General features: G+C 39.0%; 1 protein-coding gene across 2 annotated transcripts in view; it reads right to left on the bottom strand.

Moving 5' to 3' along the window:
* Nucleotides 1-23770, bottom strand: part of INTS4 (integrator complex subunit 4) — a 122031-nt gene that overhangs the window by 45420 nt on the left and 52841 nt on the right. For both annotated transcript variants that reach the window (XM_047693909.1, XM_047693908.1), the window contains 5 exons: nucleotides 22848-22936; nucleotides 21327-21447; nucleotides 13435-13506; nucleotides 11367-11541; nucleotides 4799-5004 (listed from right to left, as the gene is read on the bottom strand). In XM_047693909.1, coding sequence (XP_047549865.1) covers nucleotides 4799-5004; nucleotides 11367-11541; nucleotides 13435-13506; nucleotides 21327-21447; nucleotides 22848-22936 — 663 coding nt within the window. The remainder of the gene's footprint in view (nucleotides 1-4798; nucleotides 5005-11366; nucleotides 11542-13434; nucleotides 13507-21326; nucleotides 21448-22847; nucleotides 22937-23770) is intronic.

Raw genomic sequence — 23770 nt, 5'->3', positions numbered from 1 at the left:
ATGTTTTGCAAGTATTTTCTCCCAGTCTGTGGTATGTCTTTTCAAAAACATGTTTTTTTTTTTCCTTTGACTTAGAAAAGCAGAAATTTCGGGCACATGGGTGGCATGTGTCTGCCTTTGGCTCAGGTCATGATCTCAGGGTCCTGGGATGGAGCCCCATGTTGGGCTCCCTGCTCAATGGAGAATCGGCTTCTCTTTCTCCCTCTGTCCCTCTGCACTGTTAGTGCTCTCTCTCTCTCAGATAAAAAGATAAAATCTAAAGAAGGAAGAAAGAAAGAAAAACAGAAATTTATAGTCTCCGTTCTGGAGGCCTGAGTCCAGAATCAAGATATAAGCAGGGCTGCTTCCTTCTGAGGCTATGAAGGAGAATTGAGACCAGGCCTCTCCCAGCTTCTGATAGCCTTGGCATTCCTTGGCTTGTAGATGGCATTCTCTCCTCTCCATGTCTTCACATCACCTTTCCTCTATGCATGTTTCTGTATCTAAGTCCATCCCACCTTTTTTGTACAGTTTATACATTAAAGGCATTATATACATTTGATTTGATCCAATTCTCTCTCTGAATTGTGGTAAAATACATACAACATAATATTTACCATTTTAAGTCAATGTACATTTTAAGTGTACCGTTCTATGGCATTAGATACATTTACATTATTGTGTTGTCTTTGTAATTACCTAAAAGTATCTTTTTGAAGAGCTTTTAAATTTTTTTTTTTAAAGATTTATTTATTTATTTGACAGAGAGAGATCACAAGTAGATGGAGAGGCAGGCAGAGAGAGAGAAAGAGAGAGGGAAGCAGGCTCCCTGCTGAGCAAAGAGCCCGATGCGGGACTCGATCCCAGGACCCTGAGATCATGACCTGAGCCGAAGGCAGCGGCTTAACCCACTGAGCCACCCAGGCGCCCGAAGAGCTTTTAAATTTTGATAAAGTCCAATTTATCTAGTTATTTCTCTTATGGATTAAGTTTTTGGTGGCCTAAGAAATTTTTGTCTAATCCAACCAAGGTCACAAATATTTTCTCCTAAAAGTTTTACAGAATACTTTTTTAATTTAAAATTTTTTAATTTTAAATTTTAAAGTATTTTAAAATTTAAATTTTTCTAATTTTATAGAAAATTTAGTTTTACTTAATACATAAGAAATCAAACTAAAAATTTTAAAGGATGCATATGCATCCACAGAGCAAAACCTAAGATTCAGAGACTTCTCCAAAGCTAGGTTGGAGACATGCCTTCTTTATTCTCCAGGAACCCTCTTTCAGCCTGCAGGTCTCTCAATTCTTCACTCTGTATAGTTACTGGCGCCAACACCTTAACAAACACATCTGACCATGTTGTTGCTCTGTTTAGAAACCTCGGTTGGCTTCCCCACACCTCTTCAACAAAGCTCAGGCTCCCGGGCACGCATGCAAGGTCCTTCACAATCCACTCTCGGCTCACTTCTCCCTCAGAGTCACGTGAACTTCTCAACATCCCTGTCCATGCTGTGCCATTTCTGCCCTCCCAGCCTACACCTGTGGCCACATGCTAGTGCTGTGGCTAGAATGTCATTCCTTAGCTTACTTTTAATATTATCTTGTAACGACTGGCTTATACTGCTCCCTGCTTTCTCTATGAAACTGTGAGTGACTCAGAGGTAATAGCTAGTACTGTGTACTTTCACATCCTCAGAACCTAGCACAGAACCTGGCTCTGCAAAAAAAAAAAAAAAGTAAATGTTTCCTGATTTACTTAATCAATATTACGAACTACTACCATGCTAAGCATTTTACATGAATTCTCTTTCATTCTTATAAGAAACATATGAATATGTGGGATTATCCTCACTTTATACATGAGAAAACCAAGTACGAGAGAAAATAAATAATTTGTCCAAAGTCACAAAGCTGATAGGGTACCCTGAATAACTTTCAGGTGCTCTTCCCTTAACAGGATTTTCAAAGCTCTGCAGGAGCTGGTCCCATGCGCCGCTCCAGCCTAACTCTTCCCTCACACTAGCTCTTTGTTACAGCCAGGCCCTCTTTTGGTCCCTCCACTATGCCATGCCTTCTTCTTCCACCTACCATCATTTCTAAACTTGCTGCTCCTCTGCCTGGTATATTCTTACACCCCATACTCCCAACTCTTCCTACCAAGTCAGGGTCTAATTCCTTTTTCAGAGATCAGCTTTAGAAGCCGGCCCTGATTGCTATACCCCCTTAGCTCCCAAAGACTAAGTGCTTCCATGACAGACGCCCATGGGACCTCACTCCTTTTTGTCATGCACGCCTCACTCAGCTAATTATTAGACCTTCATCTGTGTCATATCTATCTTGCTCATACCTAAATTGTAAGGTCCATGAGAGCAGCGCCATGGTTTCTGCTCACTGGCATAGTGCCTGGCACACAAAAGGTGGTCAATAAATACTAACAAATAAACAACAAACTAACAAAAACTCAGGTAAAAAGATCAGGGACCAAAGACAAGGACTGACAGTTCGATTCATCTCTGTCTGGTTTTACATGTTGTCAACTTACCCATCAGATAAAATGTTTCCTGTATGAACAAATTACCACCACTGATAGGTGGTATCGAAAAAACAATATTCAAAGTAATAAGAGAACAATTTTGACTACGTTCCTTAAGAAATTCCTAGTTATGCAGTTGACCGTGCAGATTTGTTTTAGGACATGTTTACGAAGCATCCACTCTGTAAAGTTACCACATCAAACCTTGAAAGGAATACGGTAAACGGTACAACAAGGTCACTCTCCTTAGGTAGCTCATACTCACATCAGGGAGAGGGAGTTGAGACAAAACCTGCCATTAATGATAAAATGGGAAAACTATAGTAAGAAATGCATAAGCATGCTTATGGCTCTGTGAACAATCAATACATCAAAACATCTTGGAACACAGCTCAGATATTTAGCAAACATTTCCCGAGCATCTAGCAGTTTCAGACACTACAAGGCACTAGAAATAAAAAAATGAAAGAAGCCAGGATTGTGCAAAGCTCTCAGTCTTGTGAAATAAAGAATTAAATTGTCAAAAACATCCTAATATACACTAGACACAGGGTGACACAGGAAGACAGAGGAGTGCTACTTAACCCACTTGGTGTGGAGTCACTTAGGGAACACACTGCCTAATAGAGATCTGAGAATAAGCAGAAGTCTACGAGGTGAAAAGTGGCAGTTTTTGCAGGCAGAAGGGAAAAACAGAGTGAAAGAAAAATGGTGAGGAAAAGCATGATGATTAGGGAAGTGACTCCAGTATCAAGTTCAAGATGAGGAATGGTGGGAAAGAATTCAAAAAAGGAAAGGCGGGGCTAGGGTAGAGAGCCCACCCAAGGAAAATAATGCACAAAATGCAAACTTATCTTCTTAGGAAAAAATAAGTGAAAAATTATAAACACAGACTTATAATTCAGGAAAAATCTTATCAGAAGTGCTAAGCAGCTGAGAAAACTGATGGGGAACTTCAAAATCAAAGCACCCAATCTGTTTTTTGAATATGGAGCAGAAATCTGTAATAATGACTTAAACACCCAATAACTATCTCTTTCACAATATCTGAAAAACCAAAACCAAACTGAAACAAGAAAGAAACCCAGAGGCCAAATCTCATTTATTAATATTCTGAAAAACATCAGGACTCACAAATAAAATCCAGATACTTTAAAAAAATAATTCAAGAGCCACATCAAGTTGTACAGCTTGGGAGGCAAATCTGTGTTCATATCTTGGCAGAGCCACTTACCAACAGTGTGACCTCAAACAAATTACTTTCTTCTCTGTAAATCTCCAGGGTTGAATGAGTTGATTCCCTAAGATCTGTTCCTGCTATAACATCCTAAGATTAACTAGAAGCATTAAACCAAATCAAAGGCTAAAAAGAATTCTTCATTATTTAGCCCCTGCCTTATCTATAACCACTTTTCCTCCAACACTTCAGCTCCACACTGCTATTACAGTGAATTCCTTTAATTCCTTTTTTTTTTTTAAGATTTTATTTATTTATTTGATAAGAGAGTGAGAGAGGAAACACAAGCAGGGGGAGTGGGAGAGGGAGAAGCAGGCTTCCCGTCAAGCAGGGAGCCCCATGTGGGGGCTTGATCCCAGGACCCTGGGATCATACCTGAGCTGAAGGTAGATGCTTAACAACTGGGCCCCTCCTTTTAATTCCTTAAATGCATCATACCCACTCTTACCTCTGGATCCATAGACACTGCTCCCTCTGGTGCCCTTCCACCCTACCATCAGTGCCATTTCTTCCTAAGAAAGGGCCTTACCAATCTCACTCCTCCTCCAAGTGTCCACTACAGTATTCCTTCTTCCTTCCCCATCTCACAACCTTACCGCAGGGAACCCTGTCTTTTCCTGATGACAGCAATGCTAAGCTTTCTTTGAGTTTCCTGTTTAACGGCAAGTCTCCTCTACCTTGGAGTTGTGTGATGAGAAGGCCGAACTGCACTGCTCATATACTACTGCATCACCAGTACCCAGAACAATGCCTGGTTTAAAGACTGCTTATTTATTTGAGAGAGAGAGAGAAAGAGAGAGCATGCATGGGGGCGGGGGAGGTAGGGGCAGAGAGAGAGAGAGAGAGAGTCTCAAGCAGACTCAGTGCTGAGTGTGGAGCCTGACATGGGGCTCAAGCCCACAACCCTGAGATCACAACCTAAGCCGGAACCAAGAGTAGTACGTCCAACAGACTACAGCACCCAGGCGCCCCATAGTGCCCAGTTTACAGATAAAGTGGCTCTCCATAGGTACCAATGAAGAAATGAGTAACAAACTGTGAAGACTCACCTCTAACACAGCCAGGACAGTGTCAAGCTGATCCTCTCGGAGAGTGATATTGTTGGAGATTTTTCTCATGGTGTGTATGGACTGCAGACGTACTTCCTCGATTTCATCATTAAACATGTCCACCAGGAAATCAAGGCACTTCTCCGCAAAAGAGGGTGAAGACTGGGCCAGCATGCAGAGAGCCTCCACGGCAGCAATGCGGACCTCTAGACAAAAGGGGACAAATAAAGCTGTGCATTAGGTTATGAGCCATGGGACAAATCCAAGGATTCCTTCTCTTTCTGGTTTATCTTTAACTCTCTACTCCTCTCCATTAACAAACTCTCTCTGAGAGATCTCCTCCATGCCCACAGACTCAGCTACCACCTTCACACTGATCTCAGAACAAGGACTTTGGTGTCACGGGGACTGAGGTTTAGATCCTGACATGCAGACGTGATCAAGTCACATGTCTGTTTTCAGTAACTGCACCTTGAAAACTAAGTTCTTGTTTACCTCAGTACAACAACCACCGTTCTCCACTCAGTACTTTTTTCAAAAAGCAAATTTTAAATAATTAAGATTAAAACAGACTAGATATCATGTTCTCATCTTAGAGATAAGATTCAGCAAAGTGAATTAACTTGCCTTAAAATGAGTGAGAGCAGAGATAAGACTAGTACCCAGGTCTGCTGATTCTAGACTAGCATCATGTAGTGGTTAAGGATACATGCTTTGGAACGATAAAGGTCTTACAGTAAATTGTGAAGAGTAATTCCTCCACTAACTTGAAGGGTAATCTTGAATAAGTAACTTAACTTCCTAGCACCTCAATTTTTTCACCTTAAACAGAGATAATACTCATTTCCTTACAGAGTAGTTAGAGGCTGGGGTATGTTAAAAGCTCAGGAGATCTTAGCTACAGCACAGGTATGGATCTTACAAGCACCATGAAAACAGAGGCATGTCTTCTACCTCCCTGTATGGCCCCAACATGTAAGAGTAAAGCCACTGATTCCAGGAAGCCCTTCATTCATTCACTAGTAATACTTCCTGAATGCATACTACATGCCCAGAGCTAACAGCCTTGCTAAGAGCCTTAGGAAAAAGCTAAGAGCCTTGATACAAAGATAAGAAGTAAATAAGCTACAGACTATGCTCACAAGATTTCCATACATGCTTGTTCTGCTCCAAAGGTTCCCACATGGTTCTGCAACAAAACGTACAGTTTTTAAAAAGAAAGAATAGAACCCCTCAAGTTGTGGTTAAAACTCACAAACAGAATTTTGTGTGTGTGTGTAAGAAAGGTTTTATAGACACTTTAAAAGCAGAGTTACTACATTAAAGCAAGATGACTCGGATTTTTCTTGGTAGCAATGAATTCTTCCCTTCATCAGAACTGAAAGATTGGCTACACTTCATAATAAGGTAATTTAAACATGAGATTGCTAATAATTACAAAGAAAGCCAGAAATGGGCCGAAATGTGTTAAATGCTGGGTCCTCTGCCTAGGGCTTTACCCATTACACCACACTAAATCATGCGTAACTCTTGCAAGTCCACAAAGTGAATCATAGAGACACTCCTGATCATCAGCAGATAATCAGTGTGGACCTGAGGGGATGCAATTCTAAGCAGAAACAAAGAAACTTTTGTGTTGCTCTTTGTATGTGTAGTCTGGAAAATCAGCAATTTCTACTGGACTCTTCGGAATGTTGAAAATGTATTAGTCTCTTTAAGGGTCCAGGGCAGAGGAAAAGGTATCAGCTATGCTAAAGGGAAAGAAAAAAAAAAATCCTCTGATGCTTTAACATATGCATTCAAATCCTGGCTTTGTGCTTAGTACTGAAGACACAAGGGTGAAGAAAAAGAGGGCCTCCCAGCGCCTACAGACAAGAATAGTTAATTGGATTACAAAGTGATTGATGAGCAGTACAGTAAAAAGCACAGGGAGTATAAGAAAATGCAAAATCGTTATGTAGCCCACTAAGTTGGATCAGAGGCAACGTCTGGAACAAGTGACCTCTAAAACAATACCTAAGGGAGTTGCTAAGCCAAAAGAAAGGAAGAAGGCCTCCCTTCTAGAGGACTAAAAGAATGTATAATACTAGAGTTCACAGCTAATGAAATAAGGCACTGTTTCATTCCCAGCAGCATGTCCCTAATTCACCCAGAATTTTAGAAATATGATAAAATTAGAAAGCCAGCATAACTGATACTGGTTATGATATATTTGCTTTCCAAAGTTAAGTCCCAAAGTTAAGTTAAACCTTAGTGACAGTTAAGTGTCTGACTCTTGGTTTCCACTCAGGTCATGATCGCAGGGTCATGAGATTGAGCCCCACATTGGGCTCCGTGCTCAGTGCAGCGTCTGCTTGAGATTCTCTCCTTCCCACTCTCCCTCCCCCACTCATTCTCTCTAAATAAATAAATAAATAAATCTTAAAAAAAAAAAACCCTTAGTGACAAACTTATGTAGAACTAAATAACATAAATATTAATAGTGATGAAATTCAATTTGTAAAATTAAATAAAGTAAAAATGCTAGCAGAAACTAAATAAAATAGGCTCCAGTTACTTGTCTTAGGATATAATGGGTATTAATAATGACTTCTTTATTATGAAATACCATTTAAAGTGTAATTCATGTATCCAGTTCACAGAAAACAAAAAAGGAGAGGCTACTTTAACTAATTTCTCTATACAAGTTTCCCCCATTATCCAGAAAAAGAGTGAAACAATGAAACCTTTCATTTAGGTGAAACAATGTAAAGCAGAGTGTAAATGATGTAAAGCAGAGTATCCCCCACTTTGTGTCACCTCACTTTTAGAAAAGATTTATATGGGTATGGTAATGACTTTTTTCATAAAAACGAAACTCCTTTTTGGATTTCTTTTGGTTAACAAAAACGGGTACTAATGTAGGTTTTTTTCATGAAAGCAAAGTGGCATAAAGAGAACTTTAAGGATGTGGGGAAGACACCCATACACTGAAAACCTTATACCTAACTAGAGAAGGAAACCTAATTCTTATATCTTGTAAAAGAAAATGATCTTTCAAAAGTAATTCTTGCCCTTCTAAGAAGTTCTACTCTGAGGTAATTTTTTACAGGCATTTTAAAGGCCTGAGTTCTAATCCTCTGATATAAATTTACTACAAAATTTGAACAATCAACATTATCTCTCCTGATCTGTTACAATTACTGAAAATGAGATGGCTGTAGTCAATAACCTCAAAACAATGACATTCTTTATGTGAGACAGATAGATATAACGGAAATTACAAGAGCTTTGCAGAACTTCTTTCTACAAGATTTATCTATCTAACACAACTAAAAACAGAAATAAAAAACAGAAACAACAGTATTCAACACACTGGACATCAGACAATAAAGGGTAATGATCCCTGAGAGGGAGGAAATAAATTAGGTAAGCTCCAGAATTATACAAGTTTATTATCTGGGAAGCTTTTTCCAGGTTCCAGGTCTCCCTGCATTGAGAAGAGAGAGCTAGGAGTCTGGAAAGGCCAATGTGGACAGAGTTCATAAGGCAAAGTACCAAAACGGAGGGTACCACACAGGAAGCACTTTGGAGATCTGCAGAGGGTCCTCCTCAAGTCATCAGCTGAGTCCTGATCTGTTAAGAAATTGAGGTCTGAGAAAGAACCACTAAGCAGGGCTAGAGGGAACAATCTCCAAAGCTCATAAATAGTCTACAACTGCTTCTTCAGAAGAGTTTGTTTGAGTTGGGAGTAAAATGAGCCCTAGACTAAGTGCTGCTTCAGTTCCTCTTAACAAAGCTTAAAAATAAGACCTGAAATAAATGCATCCCAGAACTAAGCTCAAGAATATAGGACTATAACAATGTTCATTACCCAACAAAGTAAAATTCACAATGGCTGGCATCCAATCGAAAATTGCTAGCTATGCACAGAAGTAGGAAAATATACACAATAAGGAGAAAAATCAATCAATCAAAACCAACACAGAAATCACACAAAGATTTAATAGACAAAAACATTAGGATAGTTATTGTAAATGCATTCTCTGCTGACAAAGTTAAAGGAAAGATCAAGGAGATTAAGCAGATACATGAGAGATACTAAACAAACCCAAATTCTAATTGAATTTGTATGAATGAAAACTACAAGGTCGGAGATGAAAATATACTGGATGAGATTAAAATCAGAATACACATGGCTGAAGAAAAGATTAATGAACTCCCGAGACACAGCAATAAATATTATCCAAAAGGAACAAGAAAAAAGAAAAAAAAGTCAGGATGGAGGGGCAGCTGGATGGCTTAGTCGGTTAAGCATCTGACTCTTGACTTCTACTCAGGTCACGATCTCAGGGTTGTGGAATCAAGCCCCGTATTGGGCTCTACACTGGGCATGGAGCCTGCTTAAGATTCTCTCTTCCTTTGCCCCTACCCCCACTACTTCTCTTAAAAAAGTAGGGGGGATGGAGCATCAGTGAGTTCCAGGACAACCTCAGTAGTCTAATATATGTGTGTCTGGAGTCACCAAAGAAACATGAGACCACAAAATATATGAAGAAGTAACGGCCAAAGATTTTCCAATGTGATGAAAACTATAAACCCACAAATCTAAGAAGCAACAAACTTCAAGCATAAGAAACATGAAGAAATGTCACCAAGACACATCACAATTAAACTGCTTAAAACCGATGACAAAGAGAAAAATCCTAAAAGCAACTAGAGATGGATAAAGAAGATGCAGTATATGCATACAATGGAATATTAGCCATCAAAAAGAATGGACCACTGCCATTAGCAACAACATGGATGGAACTAGAGAGTACTATGCTAAGCAAAATAACTCAGTCAGAGAAAGACAAATACCAAATGATTTCACTCATATGTGGACTTTAAGAAACAAAACTGATGAACACAGGGGAAAGGAAGGAAAAATAAGATGAAAACAGAGAGGAAGGCAAACCATAAGAAACTCCTGACTATAGGGAAATGAGGATTGCTGGAGGGGAGGTGGGAGGAGGGATGGGGTAACTGGGTGATGAGCATTAAGGAAGGCACTTGATGTAATGAGCACTGGGTGTAATAGGACTCATGAATCACTAAAATGAAACTAATAATATATTAATATACTTAATAACATAGTATTATTAGATTATTAATTAGTATATAATACATTAATATACTTAATATATTAATAATATATTCTAATAATATATAATTAACTAATTTGAATTTAAATTTTAAAAAAGCAACTAGAGAAAGACACATCATGTAAAGAACAAATATAAAAAATGGCAGCAGACTTCTCAACAGAAAGAGTGCAAACAGGAAAATTATGGAACATCTTTATAACATGGCAGGGTGGGACACACACACACACACACACACACACACACACACACACACAACCCCACCTTATTAAACTGGAGTTCAATTTCCAGTGAAAATATCTTTCAAAAATGAAGGTGAGAGGCACCTGGGTGGCTCAGTCGGTTGAGCATCAGACTCTTGATTTCATCTCAGGGCTTTGAGATTAAGCCCTGCATTGGACTCCATGCTCAGTGCAGTCTGCTTGAGATTCTCTTCCCTCCCCCATCCCTCCCTCTCTGTCCCTCCCCACTCTTGCACACTTTCTCTCTAAAATAAATAAATAAAATCTTTTTTTTTTTTAAATGAAGGTGAAAGAAAATCTGCATTAGTCAAAATAAAAAAGGCTTTGAGGTCAGACATACCTGGTTTAAATCTTGCTTCTGTCTCTTACTAGCTGGGTGATCGATAACAAGTTATTGTTATCAATATCAGTAATATCAATTTTTATTACCAATCATTAAGTGCTTATTATAAATGGGTCATGTATTTCTTTTAAAGATTTTATTTATTTATTTGACAGACAGAGACGACAAGTGGGCAGAGAGGCAGGCAGAGAGAGAGGAGGAAGCTGGCTCCCCGCTGAGCAGAGAGCCCAATGCGGGGCTTGATCCCAGGGCCCTGAGATCATGACCTGAGCCAAAGGCAGAGGCTTAACCCACTGAGCCACCCAGGTGCACCAAATGGGTCATGTATTATGCCAAGTATTTTGTGCACATATAATCTCGTTTAATTCTCACAATTCAGAAACACTAATTATTAACCTTGTTTTATAGAAATACTGGAAACCTAGATTGACTGAACCCAAAGTCCTGCTCTTAACCACTATATTATACCACATGGGCCTCACTTCTGTTTTTATTTTATTTTTTTAAATTTTTTTAATTTTTAAAAAAGATTTTATTTATTTATTTGACAGACAAAGATCACAAGTAGTCAGAGAGGCAGGCAGAGAGACAGGAGGAAGCAGGCTCCCTGGTAAGCAGAGAGCCTGATGTGGGGCTCGATCCCAGGGCTCCAGGACCATGAACCGAAGGCAGAGGCTTTAACCCATTGAGCCACCCAGGTACCCCGTCACTTCTGCTTTTAAAATTAAGTAACAGTAGGTACTTCATGGAGTGACTGTGAAGACTAAATAAGACCCTACATGTACACTAACCAGTGCAATGCCTGATCCATGGCAGGCTCTCAGTGAACGGTACAGTTATGATGCAGTCATACTTACCATACATCTCATCTTCCAATCCATGAACAAAGGCTCCACAAGCTCCTGACTCAATCAAGTTCACAGCTCCTGTATCTATTTCTTCCTTGGGAGCATCATCTCCCCACTTTCTGCCACTGGAAAACTCTCCTGAGCTGTAAAGCTCCTTGGCACGTTCATGTGCAGTGCGTTTTCTCTGTATAGGACAATGACAATTAGCACTTGCAGGAAGCTCATGAGGGAATGGTAAGAGGTATTCTGAGAACATGGAAAAGTAGGAAATATGACTGTTCTCTGACAGCCACATTAAAAAAAAAAAAAAAGTACTCAATCAATCAGAACAAAGAAATGCAAACTGAATGTCAAGAAAGACCAAAGGTTCACAGGTCTGTCACAGCGGATGTAATCTTATTAAAGACAGCAAAAGAATGTGCTGATCAGGTAAGTGGTTATATTTGTCACTGTGTACAGAACACAGGAAAGAGAGAACCAGAAGGGTAAATAATAGCAGTGTCCCTCTAGCACCATCCTGGGTTGATAATAAACTGGCCCTAGAAAAGAATTTTCTTTTAGTCCCAACAGAAGCGAGTTTGAATTTAGAAACACTGTGTTCTATATGAGCAACACTGCACTCACCATGCAACCTTCTGGTAAATTCACTTTCTGCCTAGAATGCCAAAGAGGGAATATACTGGTCAGCTAAAGTAAATATCCAGTCCAATCGACGATATGGAGCTCATCATGAATAAACTGCCATTCTGCTTTATATATCAGCCTCTTATGAACCTTCCTGGTGTGAGTCCACATCCTTATGGCTGAGTATCTCAAAGGCATGATGAAATATAGTACCCAAGCCTACAAAGATGTGGGCCAGACCCAGTAGTAAAGTTTGTACCTTATGATGTATCTTAGAAACCCCTGCATAATCCATCCTTCCCCATTTACCAAGAGCATGCTGTTTTTTTACATTTCTACTCCAGCATACACAAAGAACACTTAATCACCAACCTCAAATGAAGGCAATACCCTTCAGGAAATCCGTATGGCAATGTTTCATTAAGCATAGACAGAAACTCCTCAACCACTCCTAGAAATTTATCTTATGGAATGACTTAAAAGAAGAAAAGATCTAATATGCATGAAGATGATATTCCTTTATAATGGTAGAAAAATGGGAGAATCTAAATGCATAAGATAGGGCTAAAAAATTATGTTGCATCTACTTAATATATTACATACTCAGTAAAAATGCTAAGTATAAAGTTGACTATATGAAAAAAAAAGCATATGATGTAGTGATAAACATAAAAGTAGACTATTAAATTATCTGAATACAATGATTCAGTGTTTAAATATGCATAAGAGCTGGAGAGAAATACACCAAAATGATAGGAGTCCTAGAGTAGTGGGAATATGGGTAAATTGTTTGCTTTTCTTCTATTTGTCAAAGATTCTGATCTCTTTATCATGTTTATAATTTAAAGATTAAGATAATGACAATATTAACTCATATTTAGTCCTGACAATTAAAATGACAGGAGTCCTAGAGTAGTGGGAATATGGGTAAATTGTTTGCTTTCCTTCTATTTGTCAAATATTCTGATCTCTTTATTATCATGTTTATAATTTAAAGATTAAGATAATGACAATATTAACTCATATTTAGTCCTGACAATTACATCAGAGAACATGGTCAAGGCTGAAAGGCATTCCATGCTTTGTTACTGTTCAGAGAAAGAATTTATTCACTCTTTCAGGGAAACTGCTGCAGAAAAGGAGTCCTGACCTGTCAGTCATACAGTCTCACAATACAAGACCATATGTTTGTAGTTTCTAACAAAGAGGAAGTTAATCTTACCTCTTCTTTGTAAAACACAACCTGTGCTAAGTATTACATTAAAATAATTTAAAATTTAATGAAATTACTTGTAATTTGGTTCAAGTTACTAAGATTTTATGCTAAAGTATAGTCCAGTCACCCAACATTTACTTGATAAATATCTAGGATGCAAAATTAAATCAACACAGCTTGCAGATAGCTGATATTAGTTACAGAAACCCAGTCTGAATAACAAAGAATTCAAGTTACCCTAAGATCAGACATGAGCTTCTTGTCCAGTGTCTGCTCCAAGAAATGAGAACTGACTTGTTCCATTGAGCCCTGTAAAAACAAAGAATCAAGAGCAAATTAAACAACATTTTTTTTTAGATTTTTATTTATTTATTTGATAGAGATCACAAGTAGGCAGAGAGGCAGGCAGAGAGAGAGGGGGAAGCAGGCTCCCCGCTGAGCAGAGAGCCTAATGTGGGGCTCAATCCCAGGACCCTGGGATCATGACCCGAGCGGAAGGCAGAGGCTTTAACCCACTGAGCCACCCAGGCACCCCAAATTAAACAACTTTTAAGGTCTGAATATTATCTTAAAATTCAAAGTTTGCAGCCAAGTTAAATGCATAAAGATAACATTTCTTGACAGTAAAGATGCTTACAGGTTCTGAATCATCAGCAAAATAATAAAAACATTAGCAGCAGCTAGCAGCTAAATAGAGCTTACTATGTCATACACTGTTTATACATATATTAATTTAGTTCTCCTATGAAGTAAATACTACTATTAGTCCCATTTTATATATTGGGGGAAAAAAAAAGAAAAGAAAGTTGAAAAAAAAAAAGGCATAAAAAGATTAAGTGAGGGGCGCCTGGGTGGCTCAGTGGGTTAAGCCGCTGCCTTCGGCTCAGGTCATGATCCCAGGTCCTGGGTTCGAGCCCCATATCGGGCTTTCTGCTCGGCAGGGAGCCTGCTTCCTCCTCTCTCTCTGCCTGCCTCTCTGCTTACTTGTGATTTCTCTCTGTCAAATAAATAAATAAAATCTTTAAAAAAAAAAAAAAAGATTAAGTGACTCATTTGAAGTCATAAGAAGTATAATTTACAGAGGTAGGCTATAAACCCAGTTTCCCGAATCCTTTGCCTCAACTGCTACTCTCCACAGTTTCTGCATTCCTTTTCATTCTAGTTTTTCCATTCATTTGTTCATTCAGTCACTCATTCAATTAAACAGATATTTATTTAGCTACCACTCAGTTATATGCCTACAGTTACCAGGAATAGCAATACAAAAGAAAGACATCGATTCCACACTCAATGACCTCACAGACTAGTGAGAAAAACTGACAAGTAAATAGATAACCGTATGATGGTATAAAATGTTACAATACGCATAGAAAGGTTCCTATGGGAAACTCAGAAAACAAGCAGTGTAAAGAGGAGGCAGGGGAACTGGTAATCACAAGTGCAAATGCATAAAGAGAGAATGTCATGCAGGAAACATCAAGTGGCTCTATGAATGGGACGCAGGACAGAGGAGCCAAAAATGAAGCAGGATGGTTAGGGATCAGATCATAAAGGGCCTTTGTTATGACCCTTTGTCATGTTTGTTATAGAAGGAGTTTGCTATAATTCTGAATAACCAGATAATCTTTTCTCAATAATGAGCTGAATAGTGTACAAAGTATTTGACTCATACTTTAAAAATTTATTTCTTCTTTATAAACTTTTTTTTTTTAAGATTTTATTTATTCATTTGACAGAGAGATCACAAGTAGGCAGAGAGGCAGGCAGAGAGAGAGGAGGAAGCAGGCTCTCCGCAGAGCAGAGAGTCCGATGCGGGGCTCAATCCTAGGACCCTGGGATCATGACCCAAGCCAAAGGAAGAGGCTTAACCCACTGAGCCACCCAGGCGCCCCTTAAACTTTTTTTTTAAAGATATTATTTGTTTATTTGACAGAGATCACAAGTAGGCAGAGAGGCAGGCAGAGAGAGAGAGGGAGAAGCAGGCTCCCTGCTGAGCAGAGAGCCCGATGCAGGGCTCGATCCCAGGACCCTGAGATCATGACCTGAACCGAAGGCAGAGGATCAACCCACTGAACCACCCAGGTGCCCCTAAAAATTTATTTCTAATAATCCCCTGAAGAATGTAAATTATCCTGATTTTATTTTCCTTTTTTTTTAGGTAATCTCTCTGCCTACGTGGGGCTCAAACACAACACTGAGATCAAGAGTCACATTCACTACCAAGTGAGCCAGCCTGGCACTCCAAATTATCCTCATTTCTTAGATGAGAAATTGAAGCTGAGAGATTTGGTAACTTGCTCATTTCAAACAAGGGAAAAACATAGATTTACACCTCATAAACATCATTTTAGCAGCTATGTGGCTAATGGACCAGAAGGAAATCAAAATGAATCAGAGACACAGGTTGGCAGGCTATTAGAGCAGGTCTTAGATATTCTTCAAGAATATACTGACACCTTTCTCTAATTCCTAAGTTAGTAAATATGGAAATTCTTATAGAGGATCAAACTTCTCCAATCACTTTTCCCATAGAAACTTACATGTTCTATGGGAATATCCTTACCCAAGTTAATACCTTTTCTACAACTCCAGGAGAGCAACTGTTGTACTATTTTCACTTAAGTAGTTTCAAATCTACTTTTTCTTATTTTTGCATGGTACCATTGATTGCCTTCTTTGTTAAATAGATCTGATCAATATCAAATCTAACATTCATGCTTTTAATTCAAACATCAATTTTATGAATAAGAACTCTAAATTTTCAAGACCTCCTCAACTTCCTCTTTAATTTCACCACCAGCATTAACAGTTGGCTTTTTACAAAATAAGTCAATCAGAGAAAGACAATTATCATATGATCTCCCTGATATGAGGAAGTTGAGAGGCAATCTGGGGGGCTTGGGGGGTAGGAAAAGAATAAATGAAACAAGTGGGATCGGGAGGGAGACAAACCATAAAAGACTCTTAATCTCACAAAACAAACTGAGGGTTGCCGGGGAGGGGGACGGGGTGGGGTAGGGAGAGGGTGGTTGAGTTGTGGACATTGGGGAAGGTATGTGCTAAGAAGTGTGTAAACCTGGCGATTCACAGACCTGTACCCCTGGGGCTAATAATACATTATATGTTTAAAAAAAAAAAAAACAGTTGGCTTTTTAGGGAGCACTTTTTTCTTAATAAAGAATTAAGTTGGGACACCTGGGTGGCTCAGTTGGTTAAGCAGCTGCCTTCGGCTCAGGTCATGATCCCAGCGTCCTGGGATCGAGTCCCACATCGGGCTCCTTGCTCATCAGGGAGCCTGCTTCTCCCTCTGCCTCTGCCTGCCATTCTGTCTGCCTGTGCTTGCTCTCTCTTCCTCTCTCTCTCTGACAAATAAATAAATAAAATCTTTAAAAAAAAAAAAAAAAGAATTAAGTTTCTGTTTTGTATTGTTTTTTAAGTAAGCTCTACGCCCAGCAGGGGGCTTGAACTCACAACCCTGAGATCAAGAGCCATGTGCTCTATTGGCTGAGCCAGCCAGGTGCCCCAAGAATGAAGTTTTAATGACATCACAGTGAACTACTCAAAATCCCTAGTCTCAACGGCCCTCTCCAAGTGCCTTTAGCTGAGCTGTCTCCCAACACAGTAGCAAAGAAAGGGTATTATCCAAATTCTGGCCTCAAAAAATTACATATCATTATTTGCAACAAATCTCCTGTATTACCTGAGAATATGTAAAGCTTTCCATTTTAGTCCATAATTACCAAGAGCCCTATACCATAAAAATCCGCTTGAAAAATGTTGAGACCTAAACTAGTACAAACCCAGTAGAAATAGAGAAGGGAGCAATTCCAGAGCTGACAAGAAGGTCGAACTGGTAAGAGTTGATGATTCACCGGATATGGGACACAGAAAGAATTCCCAAATGCCTCTGGGTTTTCAACTGGATAAATGATGCCACATTCGTGAAAGTGCTAGAGGAGTAGATGTGGACCAAAAAGATGATCATCATGAAGTACAACCCACAAATCAGAAAAACATCTACATTCTTGTCTACTTTATTTTTTTTTTTTAAGATTTTATTTATTTGACAGAGAGAGATCACAAGTAGACAGAGAGGCAGGCAGAGAGAGAGGGGGAAGCAGGCTCCCTGCTGAGCACAGAGCCTGATGAGGGACTCGATCCCAGGACCCTGATATCATGACCTGAGCCAAAGGCAGAGGCTTAACCCACTAAGCCACTCAGGTGCCCCATTGTCTACTTTAACCAAAACAAATACATTCCAGTAAGATTTCTCCAACTGTACTATTACTACTACTTAACAACCTGTATTTGTAACACCAAGAAAACCATGATATAATATTTAATAAACAAGTAGTGTTGAACCTGCTTTCAGAACAAAACTGCTCAGTCATAGCTGCTCAACAATAACTTAAGTCTATGCACTAGCCTCTAGCTTCTACCCAGTTAGGTGACAAAGAAAAGTAAACCCTACCCCACCCCTCAAAAAAGAGCTACCACGTGAGATATAAAACTGCCACTAAGACATCTGCATGTGTGCTGGGAAAGACTAGCTCTTATGGCTATGGACATAACAACCTACAATCTATCTGAAAATATTATCATTTTTAAGGTCAAACACTTCTACAGTCTTATAAAAAAAGGTTTACCCCTTATTGAAAAGAGAAATTAAACATCTTAAGAAGAAATCACTGAACTAAGGACTATATTCTAGATAGAATACCAATTACCATGATCAATTTCACAGTAAAGCTGTATTCTAAATTGTCCCATGGAGCTGCATACCTGGCAATCAACTTTCTTTGCCTCAGCAGGAAAGTTATGGATAACTGAAAACCCATCTTTCGCATGGTTTTGAATTTTCTGAAACAAGCTACATCTGAAATTTTTCATCCTGCTAGAAGCCAAGGAGAATAGAGACTATTAATTTTTTGTACAAGATGGACTTAAATTTAAAGACTTATCATTCCATTTAAGTTCTTGAAGAACCTGGCTTCTGCTTTCCTCTCGAGTTTTATCTTGTTGCACATCCCCCACGTTCAACATTATCCACCCCCAAACCAACAAGTATTAACTGCTTCTATTAGATGATATTGTAGTTTAGTAAATTAGCATGCATGATAATTGTACTCCTTCTGTATCTCTGCTTATATTTCTCCTTCCCAACTTATTCACCTAGTTAACTTATATTTACCCTTCCAAACTCAGTTTAGAAATCACCTTCTCCACGAAGCTTTCTTTCACTATGTTAGGTGCCCTTTCTTGGAGTAGCAGGAAATGTAATTAACTGATTGCTTATGTCAACTTGCTAGACTACCAACTCTTTTGAAGATAGAGACTATGCTCAGTGTTTGTTGACTTGATGAACATGTGTTCTGAAAACTATATGCAATTTATCTGATGACAGTTTTGTCTACTCAAGGGTTGGAGTGGGGGAGTTTACCTCTGTTTACACAGTGGAACTAGTAAATCAGGGCATTAACAGTACAACCACAGTTCTCAATGTGTAACTGGACCATCACTAGGAAGAGAATCCACATGGGTTTTAGACCATGAAGGGTCATTTACTATCTATGTAGCCTCTGATAAGTTACATCACTTTCCTAAACCTTATTTTGTTACTTATAAAATGAATAATGGAGCACTTACCTCCAAGAGTTTAAAAGAAATCAAAATTATTTGCAAAAACTGAGTGTTTATGAGGGTATATATGTCTAAATATGTGCATATAACTAAAAGTGCCTAGCTTGGCAGGCTAGGGACTCTATCAATAGTAACAATGAGGGGCGCCTGGGTGGCTCAGTGGGTTAAAGCTGTTTTTGGCTCAGGTCATGATCCCGGCGTCCTGGTATCGAGCCCTGCATCGGGCTCTCTGCTCGGTAGGGAGCCTGCTTCCCTTCCTCTCTGTCTGCCTCTGCCTACTTGTGATCTCTGTCAAGTAAATAAAATCTAAAAAAAAAAAAAAAAAGTAACAATGATTGTTATCAATAAGATTAAATTGTAAATTATTTTTGAAATAAATACAAACCTAATAACTTATATAATTTGGAGCTATTTGGATCAAATCATTGAATTTAAAACAAAAAGCACCTGACTCAAGTTAAAGTCATCTAAGTGGAAACCCTTTCAACTCACCATTGTAATTCATTATTCATATAGCTTTACATAGATAAATTTCAGATCTTGTGGGGTACAAAAATGAAAATTGTGAAGGATCCTTCCTTAAGAATTACTCTTCTAAACTGCCAACTCAGATAAAGATGTATCACTGAATTATCCCTCTAAAACATCCCCTCACAAATACACATACAGGACACTACAGATGCTCAATAAATGTTGAATGAAAGAATTTGATGTATGATTGAATTGTTCTGAATTTTTCAATATTCACCAACCAAAAGCTTTAAAATGTGAATTCAGGGACGCCTGAGTGGCTCAGTTGGTTGAATGTCTGCCTTTGGCTCAGGTCATGATCCCAGGGTCCTGGGATGGACTCCCACATGGGGCTCCTTGCTCGGCGGGGAGTCTGCTTCTCTCTCTGCCTGATGCTTCCCCTGCTTGTGCTCTCTCTGACAAATAGATAAAATCATTAATAAATAAATAAAATGTGAATTCAGGGACACTTGGGTGGCTCAGCTGGTTAAACATCTGCCTTCAGCTCAGGTCATTATCCCAGGGTCCCAGGAGTGAGGCTGGCATGGGGCAACTTGCTTAGCTGGGAGCCTGCTTCTCCCTCTGCCTACCACTCTCTCTATCTCTGACAAATAAATAAAATCTTTCAAAAAAAAAAGCGTAAATTCGAAACTAAAGTCAGTAACAACTGGCTTGCTTAACTCTGTATTTTATTATAGACAAGCAAAATGATCTATAAGCAGCAAATACTGAAACCATCCAAATTTCTTATTATTCCATGAAAATACTCCACACAAGTTTTAGCAGTTACCCTATAAATACTGGTCCTTGGAGTTGGCCTATCACCGGATCTGTGTCCATACAATTAGATTCAAAGTATTTAGCCAACAATGTTACCAAGACTAGCAGAGCTGGGGGCCCTCAAAAGGGAAGTATCCAAAAAGAATCTTAGATTTTCTTGCTATGACATTTATATACCTTTTTATAAACACATATGTGTGTGAGTGTGTGTATACATTTACATACTATAACCACCTCCTATAATTACAAAGTCTAGTACTTTATAATTTATAAGTATTTCCATACTTAGTAACACATCTGGGCATCAGGACAACCCTATGAGGTAAACATGACGTAATATTACAAACAGCTTAACAGATGAGGAAACTGAGACTAGAGCAAGTGACATGTCCAAGATAACACAGTTATAAAATAGGGGTGAGTAGTAATACACCAATACTTTTTCTTTTATAAGACAGTTTATCTCTGAAAAGTTAAACTTTTTTTTTTTTTTAATTTAAACAAAGGTACCATGAATCACCAAAGGCAAAACAGAGGAAAGAAGCAAGCTAAAAGTCAGGACATTAGGATCTGAAACACATTCTACAACTTTGTATCAGTATAAGTTGAATCATTTACTTAACATCTCAGAGCCTTAGTTTTCGCACCTGAAAAATGTCAATAAAAGCAATTATCACGGTGCCTGGGTGGCTCAGTGGGTTAAAGCCTCTGCCTTCAGCTCAGGTCATGATCCCAGGGTCCTGGGATAGAGCCCCACATAGAGCTCTCTGCTCAGCGGGGAGCCTGCTTCCCTTTCCCTCTGCCTACTTGTGATCTCTGTCTGTCAAAAAATTAGTAAAATCTTTTAAAAGCAGTTATCTTGCTAGTTACTACAAAGAGTAAATGAGATAATATAAATGGCCTGAGAACACACTATCTAGGCCATAATAGGTGCTTAGTAAAGCAACTATTTTTATTATTATTTTCCTTTTTCTTTAGGCATTGGCTGTCTCTTATACTAACAAGATTAAACAGGCTTATCTTCAAAAGCCTTTCTAGTCTAAAAGACTACTTCTCCATGGGAAAGTGAGCCATTTCTTTTTATTTTCAGAAATACTAAGGTTTCTAAAAGTGTGTTATACCTGTCCCTATCTGTAGTTTCTCAAAATATTTATAGAAGTGTAACAGGCAATGTGTTCATTAAAGAAAGCATAACTTACCAATAGCTTTGCAGCCTGAACTCGAACCACCCAGGAGCCATCACTGACCATGTGACAAATTTTTCCAAACGCATCATCAACTAAGCGAATTTCTTCATTAGAAGAAGGAATTGGGACAATGCTAAATTAAAAGAAAAAACCGCAAAAGGAAAACATGAGCCTAAAGCTGCAAGTTCAATAAACTGAGAATGACCAGTGAAAACTGACATGCACACACACACACACATAAAATGACAATGGAGTAATTCAAATCCAAGAGTGCAAATTTTCAGTGTTTTGAAAAAAAGTGTTTAACCCACCAAAGGTTAAAAGGTTTACAATGATACAAAAAACTAGATATCACAGAGTGTTTTATTTTATTTTATATATATTTTTAAAGATTTTTATTTATTTATTTGACAGAGAGAAATCACAAGTAGGCAGAGAGGCAGGCAGAGAGAGAGGAGGAAGCAGGCTCCCTGCTGAGCAGAAAGCCCGATGTGGGGCTCGAACCCAGGACCTGGGATCATGACCTGAGCCGAAGGCAGCGGCTTAACCCACTGAGCCACCCAGGCACCCCTCACAGAGTATTTTAAATCTTTAAGTTTATTCTCTGCTATAATTGTATTGCTGTCAATATGGTAAACCATAGAATAAAACAATACAAAACATACTTGCAAATCTGATCCTGTAAGAGGCAATTTCCAATTAGTCTTTTCTTTTTTCTTTTTCTTTTTTTTTGGGGGGGGGGGAATTTATAGGTTATTAACTCATTCTGGTTTTCCAATTTTAGAAGGCAGTTTAATGCAGAGGAAAAGAATCACTTCTTTCTCTTATAGAAAGATCTCTTCTATAAAATAATATTTGTCTTTCTACTTCAAAGAATCATTGTGAAAATGATTTAATTACCACAAAAACATTTTTTTTAAGATTTTATTTATTTATTTGACAGAGAGAGACACAGGGAGAGAGGAAACACAAGCAGGGGGAGTGGGAGAGGGAGAAGCAGGCTTCCCGCTGAGCAGGAAGCCCAATGCCGGGCTTGGTCCCAGGACCCCGGGATCATGACCTGAGTTGAAGGCAGACGCCCAACGACTGAGCCACCCAGGCGCCCCCAACAAAAACATTTTTAATGAGGGAAACATGGCATAAGGGATCATTATTCTCAAACTCACCTAGTATCTTTATCGGGCATTTGTATTTACTAAAATGGGCCCCAAACAATTTTGAAGACTAAAAAAGGGTGTGTTTTGGGGGGGGGTTGTTAGATAACACTTGAGAAAGACAATCCAATCTCTTCACTTATAGATGAGGAGGCTGGGGCCCAGAGAGGAAGTATCTTTCCCAGAGTACACAGAAAGTTCATAGCAGAGCTGAAAAAGAAGGACCAAGCATCCTGCTTATCAGGATCTGTACTTCCCCCCTATTCCACAATGCTTTCTAAAAATCGAACCAACATTCCTTTTCTGGAGGAGGGCTTTTTGCATGATGGGAGAAGAATGGCTTAGCAATGAACAAAAGCTGGCTTACACCCACACTGACCTTTCAGGATAGAGCTGACTGACAACCCAGATAAGTTGGACTGCAGCGCTGCGCACTTGTTCATAGTCATCAGACAGCAATTTACAGGCCTGCAAATAAGAATTCCACAAGTCTGTTAGATCTGTGTCCTCCCAGGTGATGTTCAAACTATTTTCAAAATGAAGACAGGGTGGCTGGATAAGGATGCCAATTAAAATACTTGTGGGTAGTTTTAACTTCTTGAACCTTTGCCCAACAAAGAATTCTTGGCCTCTGTCAGCTGCTCTGGCTGTGTTCTGTGATCTGACTCCCACCCCACCTCTGAAGGCAGAACCACAGACTGACAGCACAAAAGCCATTTAGAATAGCATCAATCCTAGCAAAGTCTGCTGGGAGCCCACAGTGCTGCTCTTACAGACTCAAACACCAAATATGGGTATTTTTCCCTTTCTGTAGAATCAAAGCATGAATTTCTGACTGACAATCCGAAAACTCAAACATTCTAAATAAATGTAGAATTTTAATGCTAAGCTGCCACAAGAGGCCAGATTTTTCTGCCTTCCTTTGGTCTGAAATGGAATATCCCTACTCTACCTGTTTGGTAACACCCTAGACCTAACCAACACCCAGAACTACTCCATTTCTAGAATTTGAACTCCTACATTCCATGCTCTCATCATAACATGTTACTCCACCAGCTCTTCCATTTCCATGAATTAATCTATCACACTTGCTCTTTAGTCCCACTTAAGCTACCTACCTGTTTAGCCAGGATTTCTGAACCTTGGCTCTACTGACATTCTGGATTGTAAAATTCTTCCCTGTGAGGGGCTGTCCTCTACATTGCTAACTCGTTTAGCAGCATCCCTGGCCTCTACCCATTAGATGGTTGTAGCACTGCACCTTCTTCCTCTCGCCAGCAGCTGCAAAAGCCCAAATAGCTT

Source organism: Lutra lutra, chromosome 10 (assembly GCF_902655055.1).
Source record: "Lutra lutra chromosome 10, mLutLut1.2, whole genome shotgun sequence".
In the NCBI taxonomy this organism is placed as follows: domain Eukaryota; kingdom Metazoa; phylum Chordata; class Mammalia; order Carnivora; family Mustelidae; genus Lutra; species Lutra lutra.
The sequence above is the reverse complement of the archived record's forward strand: the minus strand, read 5'-3'. Positions and strand labels throughout refer to the sequence as shown.